This window comes from Chlorocebus sabaeus, chromosome 13 (genome assembly GCF_047675955.1).
Source record: "Chlorocebus sabaeus isolate Y175 chromosome 13, mChlSab1.0.hap1, whole genome shotgun sequence".
NCBI lineage: Eukaryota > Metazoa > Chordata > Mammalia > Primates > Cercopithecidae > Chlorocebus > Chlorocebus sabaeus.
This window is the reverse complement of record NC_132916.1, coordinates 7,687,977-7,712,449: the sequence shown is the minus strand read 5'-3', so window position 1 is coordinate 7,712,449 and position 24,473 is coordinate 7,687,977. Positions and strand designations below refer to the sequence as shown.

Below are 24,473 nucleotides of genomic sequence, written 5' to 3'. Positions count from 1 at the left end.
AAACTTTTAACCTGGAATATATCTAGCAAAATTATCCTTCAAACATGAGTGAGAAATAAAGACTTTCCCTGAAAAACAGAAGCTGAGGGATTTCATCAACACCAGACCTGTACTACAAGAAATGATAGAGGGAGTACTTCAACAAAAAAATTAGCCAGGCATGGTCGTGGGTGCCTGTAGTCCCAGCTACTTGGGAGGCTGAGGCAGGAAAATGGCGTGAACCCAGGAGGTAGAGCTTGCAATGAGCCGAAATCATGCCACTGCATTCTAGCCTGGGCAACAGAGCGAAGACTCCATCTCAGAAAAAAAAAAAAAAAAAAGACACAGAGTGGCTGGATGGATTAAAAAACAAACAAACAAAAAACCCCCACAAGACCCAATGATCTGTTGCCTACAGAAAACACACTTCACCTATGAAGACACACGTAGACTGAAAATAAAGAAATGGAAAAAGGTATTCCATGCCAATGGAAACCATAAAAGAGCAGAAGTTGCTATACCTATATCGGACAAAATAGATTTCAAGTTATAAACTGTGAGAAGAGACGAAGAAGATAACTATATAATGATAAAGGGGTCAATTCAGCAAGAGGATATAACAATTGTAAATATTTAAGCATCCAACACTGGAGCACCCAGATATGTAAAGCAAATATTATTAGAGCTAAAGAGAGAGACAGACTACAGTACAATATGCACACTTCAACACCCCACTTTCTGCATTGGACAGATCTTCCAGACAGAAAATCAACAAAGAAACATTGACTTAATCTGCACTATAGACCAACTGAATCTAGTAGATATTTATGGAGCATTTCATCCAATGGCTTCAGAGTATACATTCTTTTCCTCAGCATATGAATCATTCTCAAGGATAGACCATATGTTAGGTCACAAAACAACTCTTAAAACATTCAAAAAAATTCAAATAATATCAAGCATCTTCTTGAACTACAACGGACTAAAACTAGAAATCAATAAGAGGAACTTTGGAAATTATACAAATGCATGGAAATTAAACAATATGCTCCTGAATGACCTATGGATCACTAAAGAAATTAAGAAGGAAATTGAACATTTTCTTGAAACAAATGATAATGGATACACAACATACCAGAACCTATGAGATAAAGCAAAAACATGACTAAGAGGGAAATGTATAGCTGTAAGTGGCTACATCAAAGAAGAAAAGCTTCAATTAAATAACCTAACAATGCATCTTAAAGAATTAGAAAAGTAAGAGTAAACCAAACCCAAAATTAATAGGAGAAAAGAAATAATAAAGACCAGATCTAAGTTAGAAAAAAAGAAAGACCCAAATAAATAAAATCAGAGATAAAAAAGGAAACATTACAACTGATACCTCTGAAATTCAAAAGGATCATTAGTGGGTACTATACGCAACTATATGCCAATAAATTGGAAAACCTAGAAGAAATTGATAAATTCGTAAACACATAAAAACCTACCTAGCTTGAGCCATAAAGAAATCCAAAACCCAAATAGACCAATAACAAGTAACATAGACAAAGCATAATAAAAAGTCTCCCAGCAAAGAAAATCCCAGGATTCAATGGCTTCACTCTTGAATTCTACTAGACATTTAAAGAAGAACTAATACCAATCCTATTCAAACTATTCCCAAAAAGATAGAGGAAAAGAGAATACTTCCAAGCTCATTCTACAAGGCCAGTATTATCCTGATACCAAAACCAGACAAAGACACACTAAAAAAAAAAAAAAGAAAGAAAGAAAACCCAGGCTGATATCACTAACAAATATTGATGGAAAATCCTCAACAAAATACTAGCTAACTGAATTCAACAACACATTAAAAAGATCATTCAAAATGACCAAGTGAGATTTATCCCAGGGATGCAAGGATGTTACAATATATGCAAAGCAATCAATGTTATACAACATGTCAACATCATCAACATATGAATGAAGGACAAAAAGCATATGATCCTTTCAATTTGTGCTGAAAAATAAAAACAAATGTTTAACATCCCTTCATGATGCAAACCCCTCAGAAAACTGGCTATCAAAGGAATATACCTCAACATAATAAAAGCCATGTATGACAGACTCACAGCTAGTATCACACTGAACAGAGAAAAACTGAAAGCCTTTCCTCCTAAGATCAGAAACAAGACAGAGTACCCACTTTCACCACTGTTATTTAATGTAGTACTGGAAGTCTTAACTAGGGCAATCAGACAAGAGAAAGAGATAAAGGGGATCCAAATGGGAAAAGAAGAAGTCAAATTATCCTTGTTTGCAGATGATATCATCTTATATTTTGAAAAACCTAGACTCCACCAAAAAACTACTAGACCTAATAAACAAATTCAGCAAAGTAGCAGGATACGAAATCAACAAACAAATAATTAGCATTTCTATATGCCAACAGTGAACAAACTGAAAAATTTTACAAAGAAGTCCCATTTACAATAGCCACAGATAAAACTAAGTACCTAAGAATTAACCAGAGAAGTGAAAGATCTCTATAATGAAAACTAAAAACATTGATGCAAGAAATTGAAGAGGACACCAAAAAATGGAAAGATATTTTATGTTCATGAATTGGAAAAATCGATGTTGTTAAAATGTCCATACTAGCCAAAGCAATCTACAGATTCAATGCAATCTCTATAAAAATGCCAATGACTTTCTTCACAGAAATAGAAAAAAAAAATTTAAATTTTATATGGAACCACAAAAGGCGCAGAACTGCCAAAGCTATCCTAAGCAAAAAGAATAAAGCTGGAGGAATCACATTATCTGACTTCAAATTGTGCTACAGTAACCATAACGCATGCTGTATGGCATAAAAAACAGAAGCACAGACCAGTGGAATAGAATAGAGAAGAGAGAAGCCGAAATAAGTCCATACATCTACAGTGAACTTATTTTTTACAAAGGTGCCAAGAACATACACTAGGAAAAGAAAATCTCTTCAATAAATGATGCTGGGAAACTTGAATATCCATATACACAAGAGTGAAACTAGACCCCCATTTCTCACCATATACAAAAATCAAATCAAAATAGATTAAAAACTTAAATCTAAGACCTCAAACTATGAAACTACTACAAGAAAACATTGGGGAAAATCTCCAGAACATTGGTCTGGGCAAAAATTTCTTGAACAATACCCTACAAGCACAGGCAACCAAAGCAAAAATGGACAAATGGGATCGCATCAAGTGATAAACCTTTTGCATAGCAAAGGAAACAATCAACAAAGTGAAGAGACATCCCACAGAATGGGAGAAAATAATTGCACACTATCCATCTGACAAAGGATTAACAGCTAGAATATATAAGGAGCTCAAACAACTGTATACGAAAAAAATCTAATAATCCAATTTTAAAATAAGCAAAAGATCTGACTAGTCATTTCTCAAAAGAAGACATACAAATGGCGAATAGGCATATGAAAAGGTGCTCGACATAACTGATCATTAGATAAATGCAAATCAAAACTACAATGAGATATCTTATCGCAGTTGAAATGGCTTTTATCCAAAACAGGGGCAATAACAAATGTTGGTGAGGTAAAGGCAACCCTCATATGCTGTTGGTGAGAATGTATGTTAGTACAACCACTATGGAAGACAATTTGGAGGTTCCTCAAAAAAACTAGAAGAGAGCTACCATGCAATCCAGCAAGCCTGCTCCTAGGTATATACTCAAAAGAAAGGAAATCAGTATATCAAAGAAATATCTGCACTCCCATGTTTATTGCAGCACTATTCACAATAACGAGGACTTGGAAGCAACCTATGTGTCCATCAACAGATGAATGGGTAAGAAAAATATGGTGCATATACACAATGGAGTGCTACTTAGTCATAAAAAAGAATGAGATCCTGTCATTTGCAACAACATAGATGGAACTGGAGGTCATTATGTAAAGTGAAATAAGCCAGGTGCAAAAAGAAAAACTTCACATGTTCTTACTTATTTTGGGGTGCTTAAAATTAAAACAATTTAACTCATGGAGATAGAGAGTAAAAGGATGGTTACCAGATGCGAGGGGAGTAAGTGGGGATGGTTAGAAGGTACAAAGAATGGTTAGAAATAGTACAGCCTAGTATTTGCTAGCAAAACAGGGTGACTATAGTTGAAAACGATTTAATCATTCATTTCTAAATAACTAAAAGAGCATAATTGGATTATTAGTAACGCAAAGAATAAATGCTAGAAGTGATGAATACCTCATTTACCCTGATGTGATTATTACACATTGCAGGTCTGTAACAAAGTACATATTGTAACCCATAAATATATGCACCTACTATGTACCTACAAAAAATAAAATCAAAAATAGATTAAAATACATACAGAAAACAACCATATGATTAAAGGAACCAAAAACCAAATGTTGGTTGGTTCCTTGAAATTACTAATAACATTGATAAATATTTGGCAAACTTAGAATTAAAAAATGAATTAGCCAGATGTGGTGATGCTGCCTGTAGTCCCAGCTACTACAGTGGGAGGCTGAAGTGGGAGGATCGCATGAGCCCAGGAGTTCAATGTTACAGTGAGCTGTGACTGGGCACTGCACTCCAGCCTGGGTCACAGAGTGAGACCCTGTCTCAAAAAGTATATATATAAATAAATTTAACAGAAATAACCAATATCAGAAATAAAAAAAGGAAATGTCACACAAATCCTACAGACATTGAAAACATCATGATAGGATATTAAGAACAACTCATCCCTAAAACTTTGAATTTTTCATGAAATGATTAAGGTGGAAAATATAACTTACCAAAACTGACACCGAAAAATAGAAAATAAGTTAAAATACAAACACTAATATAACAAATGAAGAAATTAAGTCAGTAATTAAAATCCTCCACACAACAATAACTCAAGGCTCTCATAGCTTCTTCACTGGTTACTTGTACCAAATGGCTACAGAAAAAAATAATTATCATTTCGTACAAATTTTTCCAGACAATAAAACTGGAGAATACACACTACTTCAACTCATTTCATAAAGCTAGCATAACCTTGATACCAATATTCATGGATATTATAAGAAAGGAAACTTCCAGGACAATCTCACTCATGAACATCAATGAAAATTTGTGAAACAATATAACTAACAAATAGAATCCATCAATACATAAAAAATGATAATACCTCATGACAAAGTTGGTTTTATTTCAGGAGTATAAGACTGGCTTAACACTAGAAAAATCAATCAAGCGAACTTACAACATTAATGAATTAAAAAATGATTAATAAATGGTGAAAAAACATTTGATAACATTTAACATTCGTTCATGTTCTTAAAACAAACTGAGAATAGAAAGGAATTCCCTTAATCTGATATAGGGAATTTTATCAATCAGAATAAACTAGGTTACACTTCAATAACAACCAATCCCAAAAATCTTAGGGACTTAAAACAATAAATTGCTTAAAACATTAAAAATATAGATTTCTGACCTGTGCAACCTGTCTGTTGCAGGTTAGCAGCAAAGTTCTGTTCATGGTCATTGCTTAGGGACCCAGCCTGATAGTTGTTACTGGTTCAGTACCACAGGAAACAAGAGCTCAGAAGGTCCACCCTGGAAGGGGCACATACCACTTCTACTCACTATTCACTGGCCAGACATAGTCTAGGGCCCATCCAACCTTAACAGGGCCACAACATGCAATGCTATAAGGGCATTATGAATACATTTTAGAGCCCTTGGATTCTGTTATGTTCCTCTGAAGAGTGTTGATTCTAATTCTGGCAGACAATTAATTGGACACAGACTCCAAACCTTGTCTCCCCTGTGGTGGACAACAGCTAAAGTTCTTTCATTTTCAGTTGTTTCATCTTCCAGCTTTTGCTCACCATCTGGGACGACTGGGAATCTCCCCCATGTGTGTAATTCTTAGAGGTCAGCTAAAGCAGAGCTTACCTGCTTATACCCTCTGCGAGGCCCTCCCTTCCAAGATCGCCTCTTCCAATTTTCTACCTGCTCTTCCAGCCCAGAACTCTCTCTCCAAGTCAATTTACCTGCTTTCTGCTGCCCCAGGCCACACACCTTAGCTCTTAGGGAAAAAGCTTTCAACTCACAAACCTTATCAGGTGCACTTCCAAATTTCAAGGGCAGACTCCCCTCCATAGTTGGCCTACTTGAAATTCTTTGGCATGACTTTCAAGGATTCCCACTATCTGGCTGAAAATTATGTTTTTGACTTTATTTCTTACTATTTCCTTTCATACACCCTGCGCTCTAGCCAAACCGATTATGTGGTAGAACTTGCCTTGCACTTTTCTAATTCTGTGTCTTTGCTCATTTTTCAGAACGCCCATTCTCATATCCCCAGATGCCTAAACATTAAGTGACCTTTGAAGCCCAGCTCCAATATGAATTGTTCTGTAAAGCCACTTCTGATTCTCCTCTCTACTCCCTACCCTCAACTCCCATCCTATCTCCAGTCTGCCTTCCCTCCCCAACATAACTTTATAGCTCCTCTCTTATGTCACTTAGAACATAATGTTAGAAAGTAATATATCCCCACAGCATCTAATGTCCTGGCTAGTACACAAGAGATGCATCAAAATATTTGCAAGATTAATATAATAAGGTACATAACTGCTGTCTATACTGAAATCTGTATAGGTGCCGTAATCAAAAGCATGAAGTGGCCATTTGGGCCTGCCACTGTACTATATATTCTATAAAAACTGTCGTGTAAGACTCTCTCATATGAAACAACAAATGAAGGGTATAATGATATAGTGCTTTCCATTTATCAGAAGAATTATTTAAGTGGTGAGAGTACGTTTCTGTTGATTCATCTACATTCCCTCATGTGATTTTATTATGAGCAGCAACATACTTTTGTGAAATGGCCTACTGGGAGGAGAGGTGACCCTGGTTGCAAAGAATTATGGAAATATCACTGATTTACAAATCGACGGACCATCACACGGTGGCTTCATTAGGAGAGCTCTAACGAGGTGAGGTCATCCAGCAGTAAAGGGCAGGCGTGCACAGACACAGTGGAAGAACCCTGAGCGAGAACATTTTACCAAGCAAAATACTCTGTTAAGGAACACCCAGTGGGGAAAAACACCACCAAGTAAGAATGAAATATGAGAATCCGTATCACAATACAAAAATTACTCTGAGACTTCTATTTACTAAGAAAGGAACAAGTACACTTGCAATGCATTACCCTTTACTCATGATCTGATCATTTTACTTATCTTGACATTTTCCAAGTAAATTATTCTGAATGTGATCATAATTATTTTAAAAGCGATGATTTTTAATTTTGGAAAAACAAGTCTAATCTGTTTAAAAAATATTGAAAAGAGGTGTCTGACTTAGGATTCTTTTGGTTACCAGATACAGAAAGAAAGTGGTTTCAAATTGTCTTAGACAGTAAAGTTCGCCTGGTCACTTGCCAGAGGAAGGAATCAACGTCAGGCCTTGCCCTGTATGAACAGAGGAATGAGGAAGGGTGATCCAGCACCCACGATGGAGGCGGCAGAGATGGAGGGAATGGACAGCTTAGCTGTCCCTGCCAGCAAGGCACAGTACATTAAAAGAGAGAACCAGCTAAACGCATTTACTGTCCCTTTCCCACTCTCAAATAAATAAATGAACAAACCAATTCTATCACTCTTCTAGTGTAATGTGATGTTGAGGGGCAAAAGCTCTGAAGTCAGACTACCTAATCAAAATTCCGACTCTCCTGCATAACTGCTATCATACAAGTTAACTACCTGGAGACTCAGGGGCCTAACTTACAACATTGGGGCAATACGGCCAGGTGTGGTGGCTCACGCCTGTAATCCCAGCACTTTGGGAGGCTGAGGTGGGTGGATCGTCTGAGGTCAGAAGTTCAAAACCAGCGTGATCAACATGGTGAAACCCCGTCTCTACTAAAAATACACAAAAATTAGCCAGGCATAGTGGTGGGTGCCTGTAATCCCAGCTACTCGGGAGACTGAGGCAGGACAATTGCTTGAATCTGGGAGGCGGAGGTTGCAGTGAGCTGAGATCGAGCCACTGCGCTTCAGTCTGGGCAACAAGAGCGAAACTTTGTCTCAAAACAAAAAGTCGGGGGCGGATAATGACATCCAATTTACTGGGCTATTTCAGTGATTAAATGAGCTAATACATAAGGTTATAAATGTTATCATTGTCATCATTATCATTATCATCATCATTCTCTGCCTAAATTATGGCAACACTTTTTAGTCACCCGGGCTAGAGCCTCAGACTGAGAATCTTCACTTCTCCTTCCATGTGGGGGCTGAGCCGTAGTCAGAAATAGCACTACTGCAGGGCCCCCTTGCTCTTCAGAAGGTGCCATGGAACCCCACTCCATCACTGTTAGTAGTGGCTTATTCCTTAAGCCACCAAAGCACAAGACACAGCAGGTGTCTCGACTGCCTGCTCAAAGTCCATGCTAGATTCTATGTTTGCTGTACAGCTTTGAGCATTTCTCGCCAGCACACGCCAAGTCTGCTGTACAGCAGTATCCCATGCCTGTGGGTATGCCAGGAGGGTGAGGAGCCTAAGCATGCTCAGTGCAGACGGGATCCCAGCTTGCTACTAACCAGCTGTGTGGGCTCAGGCCACCTAACTCTTTTAACTGTCCCAGGGCATTAGAAAACTGATTGCCTAGGGACATTGTAAGGAGTAATGAGATTATACAAATAGAACATTTAGCATGGTGCCAAATCAAGGTGGCAATAAGAATACATTATTTTTATATCCTTGGTTTTCCTTCATGGTCATATTTCTGCAGACTTCTAAATTAGGGTCATCAAAAAATTGATAGATTTGAATTCTATAACATTTATCCAAGTTACAGTAAAAACTTTAGATGGAAACTGGACTCAGCCAAATATAGATACATGAGGTATCCCACTCAGGGCTATACAGGCTGGTAGCAAATCATTAGTGCATATTACTTGGATACAATTGTTCACAGAGTTTAAAACAAAAGAAAGAAAGAAAGAAAGAAAGAAAGAAAGAAAGAAAGAAAGAAAAAGCCTAATTTTTCAACCATTCCTGTATCTTCCCTACAAGGAAAACCATAGAGGCCTTGTCAGATGCTTTCCTGATACAGTTTATTTATGATCTCCTTTATGAGGAAGCGTATTAGAATACGTGAGGTTAGCTTGGCTGGCCTTATTCCAGAGAGCTCACTCTGACTCCTGGTAACAACTACTGTTTTCCTAGGAGCTCCCGAATCACCTGCTTAAATAATCAGTCCTAGAATCACACCAGTTATTGATGTCAGGTTTAGCAGTGTGTAGTTTTCAAACTCCTTCTTGGAAATTGGTCTGTTTGCCCATCTTGTATTTTGTGCACATCTCTTGTCTTCTTTTGTGAAGAGCCTGTGCACATTGTATTCCTTTACACTCCACTACTTCTACTGTCTGAACCCTGTGGAAATGTAGACACCTTTTCTCGACCAGAAGAGACGTAGCAGTCATTCTTAGAAGTAGTGGTACATAATGCAGCATTGTCTTGGTTTTTACGCTGAAAATTGTGCTAACTCCTTCCTTTGGTCACCCTTTCAGTTTTCACCCCAATCTTTGCAGATGAACTGAGACAGCAATTTAGGTACAGAGGAGCAAGGTGCTCCAAAGACATGAACCTGCCCCTCCTCTGACAGTGCCATGGTGCTGATGGGTTTACTCTCAGTTGCTGTGAGACGTGCTCATACGTGTGTAAGCAAGTGCAGGCCCAACCTGGGCAACAAGGCTAAAAAGGAGTATGTTGGATGACATGATGCTTCAGGTTTCATTCTCTGTGTCTGGAATATGAGGAGTGTCAAATAGATCATGCTAGGGACTGCATCATGGAGACCATTTTGGTAACTGAATATTTTCATTTACTCAAACAAATAGCATTAATCCTGTATCTACATTTAAAACAAAGTATGTCACGGAGAGAATGGCCAAACACTTTCACCAAATACTAAATTATATTCCACAGTCATGAAAGAATATATTTTGGTCTATTGAAAAATTGAAAAAGAGTCAGCCACTTGTAATGGCAAAACTTTGATGGAAAATCTGAGTTTTGCATAAAGATACTTAAATGGCATGCTATGGTATTTATATATTTTACATATTCCGTATGTGTTGAGAGAAAAATCAATATTTTTTGTATGACATTTACTTCAAGTAGGCAAAACTTGAAAACAATGAATTAAAGAAAAAAAATGTAATCCTTATTATAGGCTTACTGCATGTCCATAATAGCTGATCTAAATCGATCATACTTTAATTGCCTAGGAATATGATAAATCAGGCTGTGTCATATTTACTTATATAGCAATTGAGCTCTGTTATGGAAGGAGAAAAATTTCTACCATTTTGAAATCTAAATTTGGTTTGAAAATATATTTTGAATTCATTCTACTCTATAAAATAGAAAATTATATGGTTAGCACTCCTGAACTAGCAAAATTTATATCCATTGTAATCAATTCAACTAACGCTATAATGGGCCCAAAACATCAAATATTAAATATTTTAACTTCAGAAAAAATAATAAAATTCTATAAGATACTATAATAGACAAATTCATAAAGACGAAAAGTAGATGATCAAGGACTAGAGCAGGGGCATGGGGAGTCTTTGCTTAATGGCTACAGTGTTGTGGGTGATGACAAATTTTTGGAAAAAGATAATGGTGAGACTTGCACAACATTGTAAATGTAATTAATGCCACTACATTGTACACTTAAAAGAGGTTAAAAGGCATGGTGGCTCATGCCTGTAAATCCCAACACTTTGGAAGGCCAACGAGGGCAGATCACTTGAACCCAGAAGTTCGAGACTAGCTTGGGCAACATACTGAGACCCCATCTCTACAAATATAAAAAAAATTAGCCAGGCGTGGTGGTGCGTGGCTGTAGTTCCAGCTGCTCAGGAGGCTGAGGTGACAGGATCACTTAAGCCCAGGTGGATTAGGCTACAGTGAGCTGTGATCACGCCACTGCACTCCAGGTAGGGTGACAGAGTAAACCCTGTCTCAGAAAAAAAAAGTAGGGGGAGTAAGTGCCATATTTTGTGTTATATATATTTTACCCACTAAATAAAATAAGATTCTAAAATACATAAGAATGATAAGAAAAAACTAACATGCCTGCTCTCAGCACTATAATCCTATATTTTCTTTTAGAAATTCTAGCCTCTGTCACATGACCAAAAAAGGAGAGATAAATATTAGAAAGCAAACACAAATTTAACAGTATTTTTGGTAATATCATTACATATAAAATCCAATTTAATTCACTGAAAAACAATTAGATCCAGTAAGGGAATTAAATAAGCCCATTAACAAAGTAAGTATACAAAAGTCGTATACTTTTATGTGTATATTATCAATAACCTTTAGAAAGAATGTTGGTATTAAATAATTTTACACAAATAACAACAAAATACAGAATTTCTTTGAGTATATCTAACAAAATTTTGCAGGATCTATGTGAAAAAATATTGTAAAACATTTCCAGGGAACTTAAAGACAAGAAAATTGAAGAGATACCATGTTCCTAATGGAAAGATTCAGTAGTAAAGATGGCAATTGTCTGCCAAATTATTCTCTAATTTTACCAAAGGGCCAAGCACATTTTCAATTTCACCTAATTATCTTAAAGTTTGTCTCAAAAAATAAAGGGTTAAAAATAATCGGGAGAATATTGAGAAAGAACAATGAGAAAGGGATTGAATTCTGATGTATTAAAACACAAAGTTACAATCATGAAGAAAATTATGTAATAACAAAAGAAAAGTATAAAGAGCATATTGATAATTTTTTAGAAAGCAGTTTTTAAAGTGCTTATCTTTTAGTGGAACAAAATCTTGCGCCTACATATGCCTGTGGAAAAGATATTCCCTTCTGTTAGCATCTCAGTACACAAGTTTCCAGTATTTATTCGGTTTACATTCTATTTTATAAAATGAGGTCAGAGTGCAAATATGCTTTATAATCTTCTTCTTTACTCACGTGTATCTTAAGCATTTTCCTATTTGAAGCTATTTTTTCTATCAGATGACTAATAATTTTATAATTTTTCATTGTGCGGATATACTATAGTTTACTTAAACAATTCATTGTTCTTGGAACATTTAGATTGTTTCTGATTATTGATAATACTGGACTTAGCATTCTTTCCTACAATGCTTTGTGCACATTTGCCTAAATCCTTGGACTAACAACCCGGAAGTGAAACTGCTGGGTTAGCGGTTGTATGCATTTGTATGGCTTTTAGGTTTATTACCAAACTGCTCTGTAGAAAGGCTGGAATCGTTTACAACATGGTGTCTATGAGGGCACCTCTTTCCTCAAACCTGTTTCCACACTGACAGTGTTAAATTTTCAAGAACTTTGTGTTAACATGATCTTAAAAATTATAGAGTAGTGTTTTGTTAAATTACCAATCAAGTTTGTGAAAGGAAAAATATCTTGGGCCCCCAAAATCACTCAGGAAAAGTCCAGCTGGAAACCGCTTGGGGCAAACCTGCCTCCCATTCTATCAAAGTCACCCCTCTGCTCACTGAGATTGATGCAGATCGGATTTGCCTCCTTCCGAGAGGCTAATCTGAAACTTTGTATCTCACCTCTCTGTGACCTGGAAGCTCCCTCCGCGCTTCTGCTTTCAGTCTTCCTGCTTTTGCTTTCAGTTGTCCCACGTTTCCAGACCGAACCAATGTACTTCTTACATATATTGATTGATGTCTCATGTCTCCCTAAAATGTATAAAACCAAGCTGTGTCCCGACCACCTTGGCACATGTCTTCAGGACGTCCTGAGGCTGTGTCACGGGCGCGTCCTCAGCCTTGGCAAAATAAACTTCCTAAATTAACTGAGACTTGTCTCAAATTTTCTGGGTTTCACAAGTTGAATATTCTAGAATAGTAAATGTTCATTTTTATATATTAATTTGTGCATTGTCTGTTTATGTGCCTTGCCCATTTTTTTATTGGAAGATTCAATCCTCTATTGGGTTGTGATAGCCATTTGTGTATTAAGGCTATTAACATTTAAAGCATATGTCAAAAATATTTTTTAGAATTTTGTTTGCTTTTGCCTTTTGTTGGGTGTTTCTGGTTTTAAAAGAAGAAGCAGAAATGTTTCCTTTTTTCCTGATACCACAGTAGCAAATGATATCTAATAGTAGAAAAAGTCCTCACTTTGCAAAAAAATCGTAAAATAGTGGATTTTATGCCTGAGAAAATTATACATGTAGCATATAACCATTTAAGATAAATAACTTTTACCACCATTGACTTTAAATTATTTTTTCCTTATTCTTCAGCAATTTCTCGATATCTGAAGCCTCTATCTTGTTTATTATACTTAAAGCCAGTAGGCAGTACAATAGAAATCCAATTTTCTGAATAGAAAGGTTCCATTTGTTGATCTATAATGTCCGTAGACTCCTCACGTTAGAACCTTTTCAAAACCTTAAATCTTGAGTTCAAAGTCCTCACTTATGTCTTGACAATAGCTTTCAGGCCCATCAACACAAGAATAAACACATCTCTTCTCTTTCAAGCTACAAAATCATATTCTCTTTATACCTGTTAGCATACTTTTTCAAAGGAAAAGAACTTTGTTTCCAAAAAAAAAAAAAACTTTTTACTTTAATTCCACTGTGACGGTAAGAACAAAAAGACTTCCCACTGCATGGTGTATCTTAATTCTCTGAGAATGAAGAAGAGAAATAGAGGAACTGAAGAGAAAGTGGGCAGTGTAAGAAATCCCTGTTGGATGAAGTTAAGAGGCTTTTAAATAGTGCATATCCTGGCTTTGTTTCACAGCCACTGCAGAAATTTTAGAGCCATTACCTGTCCATTTAGGAGGACTTAGAGCTCCATTTTAGATGCCATTACACGTAACAGTTCAGGCATTTTACTTCTTGGTCATTGTCAATCCAATAACGTTTATCACAGCCATGTTAATTCAGTCAGGGTTTCCTAATAGCTACTATCTAATCTATTTCCTAATAGTTAATATCATTATCCATTGTGAGAGAGATTATTAATGCATACCCAAATGATCAATTAGGCATAGATACAGACATAAACCTATTAAAAATTTAATGTTAGTGTTACTCATATATCTCATATATACATACGTGTGTGTGTGCGTGTATATATACATAAATTTACTCCTTGATACCAGTGTGTTCTACAGGGCAAAATGCTTCTCTCACATTAGCAGTAGATCAGCATACCCAGGCTGTTTTATTGCAACCTTCAGCAGGCACACACTGAAAGAACAACACTGGGATAAGCCAGCATCCAGTGACCACAATGGTCACCAAAACCTTTTCGGCAATTACCACATTCAGGTAGTTATTGCTTTGTTACCTTCTATAGGCTCTCCTACTTATGACTTCATAGTGTCAACAGAACAGCTTTCTTGAAAACACAAAAACAAAACCTACAAAATGGAGTGAGGACTGTATGTGCTCAGTCATACATTTCTTTTAATATATACAAAAATGCAAACAACACACCCATGTGGTTCTGTTCTGTGTCTAATCCTTCCTCACTACGCAGTTTATAAGACATTTAGCTAGATGTGGCTCTGAGTCCTTTTTAAAGAGTGGGATGGGAGGGAGGGATGAATAAAGAGAAAAGAAAGAAACCCAGGATCTCAAACATCTGATTCTGTTTGGTTGATAAGGCAAGGTGGGACCCAGGGATTCTTGAGCTTGGGAAACATCACTACAGCCTCACCTTCCTTTCGTATGCACCTCCATACTCCTTCCCAGCACTTCCAAACGATCCCAAGAAAGACACACTCCCAGTGACACATCCAGTCAGGGTATCTTTCTACTATATCAGGTCTTCAGTCCCCCAGGGGAATCTCATGCATCCAAGCTGGAGCCACCCCTGCAGCGAAAGAACTCCTTCCTAGGAAGCTAGTCCCTAGCGTGCTGCTTCCTCTCCTGGAAACTCTTCCTGTAAATGACATCTACTCAGCCCTGGGGTTTGTTCCTGCATCTGGGAGCCTTCCCTTAACCCTAGACTAGGCGAGGGACTTGACTGTCTGCTTAAACACCCTGTCCTTCTTATGTGTAATTGTCACATTTGTCATTCTTGTTTAATATCTTCTTCCATACGATTTTGTAAACCCCAAGAGGTTGGTACTGTCCTTACCTCATTCATTTCCGTCTTTCCAATTCCTAAAACAGTGATGGGTGTGTAATACGTGCACTCTCAATAGACATTTGGTGAGGGAAGCCTCAGTGAGTTAACATAGGTGAAGTACTCGGTTTAATTCCTGGCACATGTTGGTGCTCACTGCATATTAGCTACAGATGCTGTGAATCACGCACAGATGTGTGCAGTCCTGAAGCCTAAACCTGTTGAGCATCGTTGGTAGACTTTTTGAAAGAATGTCAACTGCCCCCAATCCTCATAACATTTCTGCCCTCCCAGCTCTCCTGGTAACCTGAGCTTGTCAGTAAGTAAGGCTCACTAACTCCTGACAGTCTGAAAAGGCAAAACAGCTTTTAGATTGGATAAGACCAGATAGTCTCTACTGCTGACCGTGCAACATGCTACGTGCCTTCTTCCTCCTCACCTTCTCGTGGTGATCTGAAACCTTGTTCTTGAATATCTCATGACTCCAGCTCTTAGGCCAAATGATAGCATTCTAATTTTAGTTGTTTTTCAGCAGATATGTTTTGTCCTGCAGTGTGTCTAACTGCTGCTGTAATGAGCCATTGTGCTGCTGAGTTCTATGGTTATATTTAGGTTGGTTCCCTGAGTGAAGGCTGAGCCGTCTCTTTTCATTACATTTGTGTTTACTTTCCAACTAAACAAGAACAGAGTCTGGACTGGACCAGAAGTTGTAGGGGGCTCTGAAGTGTTTTCATGCCACAAACCCTAGTTCGTTGCTAGGGGGGATGAATCTGACCACATTTTAAAAAAAAACTTCCAAGTGATTCCAGAGGAAATGGCTGTGAAACCGCTAAATGATACCTTATATTCTAGGACTTTTAACAGAGGATTCGGTTTAGTTCAAACTAGCCAGGCATAAAGGAAGCACTTAGGATAAGTTTGAACTAAACCAAATCCTCAGTTATAAGTCTTGGAAAATAAGGTATCATTTAGCGGTTTTGCAACTATTTCCTCTGGAATCACTAGAAAATTTTAAAAAATAAAGTGGGGACTGATTCATCCCTTTCAGCAACAAACTAGGGGCTGTGGTATAAAAGCACTTCAGAGCACCTCACAACTTCTGCAGCCAATGGAAGGGGGTAGGAGGCTCTGAGCTCTTTTAGCAGGTGGTGAGATGATCAGATATGCTCGAAGGAGGTGAACCCAGTAGTACCTTGAAAGACAGGTTGGGGAAGTGGAGAAAGACAGAAAGAAAAGAGATCTGTACAAGATCAGGCCAGTGCTCCAGTGAAGGGGTCCCAAGGATCAGAACCAGAGGAATGGCAATAAGAATGGAGACCTAGAGGAGAGAAGGTGAGGATGGAGAATGAGACCAGAGAGAGAAGGTGAGGATGGAGACTGGGACCAGGGGAGAGGAGGTGAGGCTGGAGATCAGGACCTGGGGAGAGGAGGTGAGGCTGGAGACCAGGACTAGAGGAGAGAAGGTGAGGATGGAGACCAGGACCAGAGAAGAGGAGGTGAGGATGGAAACAGGGACCCAAAGAGAAACGATGAAAATGGATTCTGGGACTGGAGGAGAGAAGATAAGAATAAAGACCAGGATCAAAAGAGAGAAGGTGAAGATGGAAACCAGGACCAGAGGAGAGGAGGTAAGGATGGAGACCAGGACCAAAGGAGACGAGGTGAGGTTGGAGACCAGGACCAGAGGAGAAGTGGTGAAGATGAAGGCCAGGACCAGAGGAGAGGAGGTGAGGATGGAGACAAGGACCAGGGGAGAGGAGGTGAGGATGGAGACTGGAACTGAAGCAGAGAAGGTGAGGATAGAGACTGGCACTGGAGGAGAGGAGGTGCGGATTGAGAGTGAGACCAGAGGAGAGGAGATGAGGATAGAGAGTGAGACCAGAGGAGAGGCAGTGAGGATGGAGACTGGCACTGGAGGAGAGGAGATGAGGATGGAGACTGGCACTGGAGGAAAGGAGGTAAGGATGGAGACCAGGACCAGAGGAGTGTTGTTGAGGATGGAGAGGGAGACACAAATTCAAGAGATACTGCAAAAGGAAAACCAGATGATTTGGTAACATGAGGAATACGAAGGAGGAGAAACAGGCTTTGACCTGGAGTGACTGGGAACAAGGTTTATCTTTACTAAATGTGAGGAACACAGGGAAGAAAAGAAAGTTCAGGGAGGAAATTTAGTCTTTGGAACAAACTGAATTTGAGGTGCTGGCAAGATCCAGGCTGATGGAAATGTGAGCTGGAGTTCAAGAACAATGTCAGGACTGCCTCAGAGATGTATTGACCAAAGCATCATTTCTTTTTATAGCCTGGGTCCTTTTGTCCCTTCCCAGTGGCATCTGCTTTAAGGTCATAGTCAATCTTTTTCATTAGAAGGTAGAACGTCTTACAAATAAGAGCCCTTGACTTCTTCTTGGAGTCATCAGAGGCATCACATTTTATTAATTGCACTTTTGACCTTCTATAATAGATGTTTTATCTGGCTCTTCTACTTAAACCATGGTACTTTTAGCCATCTAAGAAAGTGCATAACAGGCTCCCATGATTGAAGAAACTGGGGCCAAGAAAGTGCCAGTAAGTTGGCCAAGCTCACACAGCCAGTTATCAGCATCCTGATTCCTGACCCCCTGTACTTTCCACTGGGGTAAATGGTGCCTTTCAGACCCTACCTGGTGGCATCTCTTGCTCTGTCTCTGCAGTACAGCTTGTTACTTTGCACTCAGAACTCTTTCTTTAAAACTGTCATATTCCTGTGGTCTCTTGTAGCTTATGTGTTGATTCCTTCTAACTGAACTTTAAAACATTTTGCTTTTCTTTCCTACTTTCTTGAGGGCCTAAATATAGTCACTTTATGTTCACTTCTACCAAGAATATTCTCGGTGTTTGTAACCAGCCTATAGTTTTGAACACCATGTCCAACCCTCCTTCCCAAATAAACGTTTGCTCCACGTTAATGGTTTTAAGAATGGTGTGGATTGTTGCATGAAAGAGATTGTTGCATGAAAATGTATCCATTGTCAACCCGCATAGGTTCCTTTAACTCCAGCGACACTAAGTGATTTTTTTGTCTTTCATACTGCTTATCCAACTCAGGGCCTGGGCCTCTTCTACGAGGGGAAAATGAACTGCATTCCTAGGGCTGGTGAGAAATCAGTGCAGGTGGGAGAATAAACAGTAATCAGACAAGATTCCATTTAAAACATCAGGGTTGCAATGTGTCATCCAAAGTCGTAATAATAAAGTCTCATTGGTCCCCAGTAGAATGCAGTTTAATTAAATGCAACCACAAGACAACTTTGCCTTAACCTTGTAGAATTGAAGCTTTCTATTAAAATCTTTTCTGCTTGATCCTTCTTTCACCGTATAGATGCCTTGAATCTCCGAAACCGACAGGTCATCTGTGTCACTCTCAAGGTCCTCCAGCATCTGGTTGTGTCAGCTGAGATGGTGGGCAAGGCCTTGGTGCCTTATTACCGTCAAATCCTCCCCGTCCTGAACATCTTTAAGAATATGAATGGTGAGTGAGCCCATGAGTCAAAATGTCTTTTAAGCCAAAGAAAAAAGGAGTGGTTTGTAGCAGAGTTACTTAGCAACACGTTTAGAATTTATTATTGCATATAAACTATGATCCATTTGGAGATCTAAATAGCATATTCCCACCCCATCTCCAGCTACTCCCTAGGGAAACAGTAAAATTAACAATTTCATTTATTACTCCTCACGTACAGCTTCCTTACTCAGTACAGAAGCGCTGAAGCCGTTCTATAAGCTTCCAATAATTAAATTGTGAAGTTTTTTTAATGGTCTTTTGAATATATTAGTAGGTTTTGAGTTTGTTCTTTTTCTTGATAGTGATTCTACCTTTACATACTTCCTGTTACAATTTCAGTCAGTTTTTTTCCATTGGTTTAAGATGAATTTTTAAACACTATTATTAAAACCTGGTAAATGGTTTTGATGATTCATTTATTTTTTGTATGATTCTATAAGCTTTGGAAAACACAGATGAATTCAGATGGTTCTATTTTACCCTAACAAAGATATTAGCAAGTTTTTGGTGACCCTTGGTAGGCAGCGGATGTACATCTATTCATTAAGAGTATGATTTCCTAATTTTCTTTGTTGTTGTTAATTTTGAAGTTCCATGCTTCTCACATGCATGGCATAAGTCAGCATTGAACCTATTTCCTAACAGTGGTATCAATAAGTTAGTAATTTTATGGAGCACTGAATGAAACTTTTGCAACATGATCTGTTCATTGTACATTCAAGAAAAAAATCAAAGAAGAATCTAAGTTTATGGCAACTCCTGCCACAAACATACTTGTGTTTGGAATCACTATTTTTTATATTATTACTCAATTGCTATTACGTCTTCTCCAGGCATAGACTATTCAGGAAATCATGGAATTCTCAAAAAGCTTTTAGCTCTCCTTCAATAGTAGAACCAGCTTGTATGTTTTATGCTATACATATTTAGAAAAAGGACTTCAAACTGGAGTTGCAGGAGCTTACAAATGCCTTTAAGGGAGTGCTTACAATGATATTCTGCTCAAATTGTCTGAAGAGCTGTGGGTAAGGTGGCATTCAGGCGAGATGGTTAGTCTTTAAGCAAAGTAATAACTGGGTTTTAATAATTGAGTCTCTTATTGTCAAAACTTAATGTTTTAGTAACAACATTCCTACTTTTGGAAAATACTTAAATAGTCTTCATTCACAGTTCATACTTTTACCATATAGTAGCAGCAAATATCCATGAAGTTATGGGAGACTCCAGATGTGCACCTTGTTCAACTAAGGTCCATAAAAGAAACTCTAACTGCACACCTTATATTTAGATTCTAGTAACTTGAGGGAGGTAGAGATAAAGATGTTCTGATAGAGATGGTAGCATCATTAAAGAGATGGAAGCATCAGGGAACAGCCACCCAAAAAGTCTTAGTTAACATTTTTGAAGGGTGCGATTCACCAATACTTCCTCAGTAATCCTCATGCAAACCTGTGATGCATGTGCTATTACTATTTCCATTTAATTGTTGTAAAGTTTCCTCTTGTAGCTTTTCTCCCATGCGAACATTTGTTTCTGTACTTGATGATCATAGAAGATGAGCCTGAACACATTTCCCTTTTCTTGCCTGAGTATCTAGGAATAGGTAGCTACTGCAACATGCTTTAATGCTTTTGTTGATCACACAATAAAAGCTAGAACTCATGTCTAAGCATCATTCTGTATCCCTGTATAAAAGCAGAAAATCGGTCATGTTCAAAGGACAATTAGAATCTTTCTTTATCCTCAAGGAAATCTATAAAGATGGATAAATATTGCTGCCACAAAGAGATAAATCTTGTTGGGCGCTCTAGACTATTAAACAAAACAATTGGTTTCTACTGCTTTCTCATTATAGTTTTTCTTTAAATCTTTAACTCACAGGTGTTCATATACTTAACAAAGAAAATGATTGACTTTAAGAATAAATCCCTAGTAAGATTTTATCAATGTGGGAAATTTAAAGTTCATACTATAGTCCTTAATTGGTTCCAAACAGCTAATTCTTTTGGAGTCTTTCTAAATGTATGCATCAGGAATTCTACATTTAAATTATTTTTCTGCTTAACATTTTTCTGACATTTGAAGGGAAAAATATTATCTTCAGCTTCATTTTCTACTTATCTTAGAAACCTGTCACAACAATGCCAGCCTGCAGTTTGCTGTATTTTCAAAGGGTCCTGCTACAAAATTGTAGCATTCTAGCTATAAAAACTCAAAGCTGTTCCTTAAAGTAGCTGTTACCCTAGATCTAATTCTTTCAGGAAAAAAGCTTATCTCAGGATTTTCAATTACATTAGAATTTTCACTAGAAAAATGATTTAGCTTTAATAACATTTTAATAAATCCTGCTTTATGACATAGATCACAAAATGATATATACTTATTTTATTTAAGCAGATGTTGTTAGTAACAGATATAATTATTTACAATTAAAATTACATTAGAAATTGACAGTATGTAACATTAGAAAAAACTCATCCTAAATTTCAGTGTATTAGAGCACAATTGCATGTTTCTGTATTTCCTCTTTTTTTGTACTTCTCTTTTATGTAAATCAATGTCTCGTTAAACTCAGATTCAAAAATATTTCTTTCAAGTCCCACTACAAAACTCTTTTTAGAATGAGACCAGATACAAGTGACAAAAAAGAATGAGAGAAAATATTCTTTCAAATACAATGCCCTGTCTGTCTGTCAGTATCCGCTCGAAGAGCAAACATTGAATGAGTTCTACTACCCGAGGTTTTTACAATGTCTCCCGTTTTAATGTCGCATGAACTTCCTCTGAAATAAGCAGTGGGGGCTGCAGAGCCAGGGACCTGGACATTGTGGCAGTGGCCCACGTGAGGAGCCCAGGCTTCCAGTCTTTTCAAGGACCAGTTGGAAATCAAGTAGGGCAGGGAGGAACAGTCCATGCTCACAGCACCAATTCAGGCCCCATCTACACGATCAGAACGACGAAAACTTAGAGCCAGCCCCGCTAGATCATTCTTGTTCTAGCAGAGAGAGTGGCTGTATACTCTTGTGTGTTAATAGTATTTTTCACAGAGTTTAATTAGGCTATAGTGAAAACAAGAACAGATAAATCTGAGATGTGAATGGTAGTGTAGACTAAACAGTAACATTTTGGAACCAGAAAAGCTGTGACCTCAGGAAAATCCCTTAAAGTCTCTAATCATCAATTTTTCTGTCTGCACAAAATATGCATCGTAACAACTTTTCATTAGGGTGGGCATAATTAGAGACAAGGTGTTCAGGGCCCCTTCACACAGAGCCTGTCCATGACTGGGTATTAATGAGAGAACCATTATGATTACACAACATTATATACGTATACAATATTATACATATACAATAGTATATATTATAGAAGAATATCATGCTCTATGAATTATTATGTAACAACATAACCAGGCAACTGAAAGTGTTGTGTGTGACCCGTAGCGCTCTCTCGTTGGGTGACCCGTCGCTTGGCCCTCTGTGAACCTGTGAGTGGCCCGTGGCCTCCCGGTCTCACCAGCTGCATCAGTGCCTTTGCTTCAAGTGGTTCATTTTGCCTCTAATTGCCAAATGCAGGGCGAGTGGCCAAATAACTGAAAGACTCAGATTCATTTACCGGTAACAGGTTTTCAAATCCATCCTTTTCTGGCATAATCTTTCAGCTTGAATATGTGACTGGTGTTTAGGGAGCATCGTATTTAAAAAAGAGAAACCCCTCTCTGGCACAGACAAGGAAAGCCTGGGCCAGGGTCCTCTTCGGAACAACCAAACTGCTATCTAAGCCTTTGAGCTGATTTCCTTGCATTCTAAACAGTGACTTTTGGACGTAAAACATGCTGTCTTTCCAGTGACTGCTTTGAGGCAAAAGAGAAAGAGGAGTTTGTACAAAATATTCCTTGAATGCATTTGTCATACAGCCAATAGCAATTTATTCTTTCCTATGTTCTTTCACAAATGTTATCAAAGGTTACAGAAAATTAAAACAATAGGAATCTTCAATTTATAGCTTTCAGAGAAGAAACTACCAAATTAATGATGCAGAGTATTACATTTAAGGAGCATGAGCCAATGAATGGCATTAAAGCATTTACAGCTGGAATATGGGCTCTGCCAGCAGATTAGGGCTCTCTGATAGGCCTGTTTACCATATTTTGGTTCATTTCTAACAGTACCAATAGTTCTGAAACAATCCCTACCTAAAAGATTTCAGACTCCAAATATCAGAGACTCTGATAATGTTGTAAATTTATGTCATGAAGTATGCAAAAATAAATATAATAATGAAATATCATGTCCCCATGTTTGTAGAAATCAAATAGCTTGGCTTTATCTAAGATAACTCTAAGATGTATACCATTATAGACTAATAAAAAGTTCATTAAAGAGACTTAACATTTTAATTCAGACACAGGCACATTAAAACATATAGGGAATGAGGATGCCTGAAGTTTGCAAAATTTTAGGATGTTTGTACCACGTCTTTGACCTGTAATTTAAATGGCTTCTAAAAAATAGAAGTAATTATTTTATGCTGATCGTCTTTTAAAACAACTTCTAATGAGAACCTAGGCCTTGTAAGTCAACCTGATTCAAACCCTCCTTGATAACCCTCCTTGATATTCCTGTGAGTTCTCTGGGACCAGTTCTCATGCTCTTTTCAAACGCTGATGAACTTCTGGGAATGGACTGTTTACCAAACAAAAGCAGCAAAAAAACTTTCAGTTTTTCTGTCTCATAGTTGATGTATATAAAGGTTATTTCTCCTCACGGAGATTTACATTTAATTTTGGAATTAAGGTTCATTCCCCATGGAATTCTGAACAACTTTGCGTTCATGATTTACATTTTAGAAATTTACTTCGAAGTTCCTTTGAAATGGTTAAATGTGTTAAATTTGAACCATGAGATTACCCTAAATTAATTGAAGAAATTATTAGAACTACTGCTTCCAACATTTCTGAACGTTAGATTTGGAATTGTCATGTATATATCTAGTCTCTCTGAGCACTTCCTCCATGCACACTTAACTCATTCATCTACAGAGAATCCTACGATTATAAAGTTGGAAGATCCACATAGGGGTCCTTTGGTCTAAGAGTATATCCTATTTACCAAACTATACAATCATTACTTCCACGAAGGCATAATGTTTGTGTTGCTCTTTCCTTTTCTTATATAGAGCTTGGCACACCTAGTAGAATCAGGTACCTAATATGTGCTTGTGTGAAATCAGTTCACTAACTCAGCCTACATGACCAGTACTTATTTCTTCCATATCGTCCAAGCAGCCTCACTACTTCATGGGGTAACCTGTTGTACTTCCAAAGAGAAAGGCAGCTCCTGTTTTGAAAGGAAATTTACACCTAACATTTCCATCTGGTTCACCTCCCTCGTCTAAACCACTCAGCACAATGGTTAATCCTTTTCCACATGGCAAGCCTTTGGGAAATTATAGAAAACTTTCCTTCCCCCTCGGTATTTACTTCTCCAAGTGCAGTATCCCTACTTCTTCCAAGCGTTCTCTATAAGCAGAGCTCCCAAAGCCTGGAGAATCTTTGAGGATGGGGATGGAGGACTCATTTCTGCAGAAAGAGATGGTTGTGCAGTGATCTAAGAGGGCAGCCCAGGACAGCAGATGGTCCTGGGAAGGGCTCAGGCCTCCCTTCCTCACCTGATGCCCCAACGTGTGTTCAGCCCATAAAGACCTCTTTACCATGGTGAAACCTACACATGTTTAGGAGGTTAAATGCCTTTCCTCTTCACTGAGACTGCT

The 24,473-nt window shown here is 38.0% G+C and overlaps 1 protein-coding gene across 2 annotated transcripts in view; it reads left to right on the top strand.

The window, feature by feature from the left end:
- The window catches only part of PACRG (parkin coregulated), a 583,729-nt gene that overhangs the window by 339,929 nt on the left and 219,327 nt on the right, over positions 1-24,473 (top strand). For both annotated transcript variants that reach the window (XM_008007759.3, XM_038000580.2), the window contains exon 4: positions 18,519-18,668. In XM_008007759.3, coding sequence (XP_008005950.2) covers positions 18,519-18,668 — 150 coding nt within the window. The remainder of the gene's footprint in view (positions 1-18,518; positions 18,669-24,473) is intronic.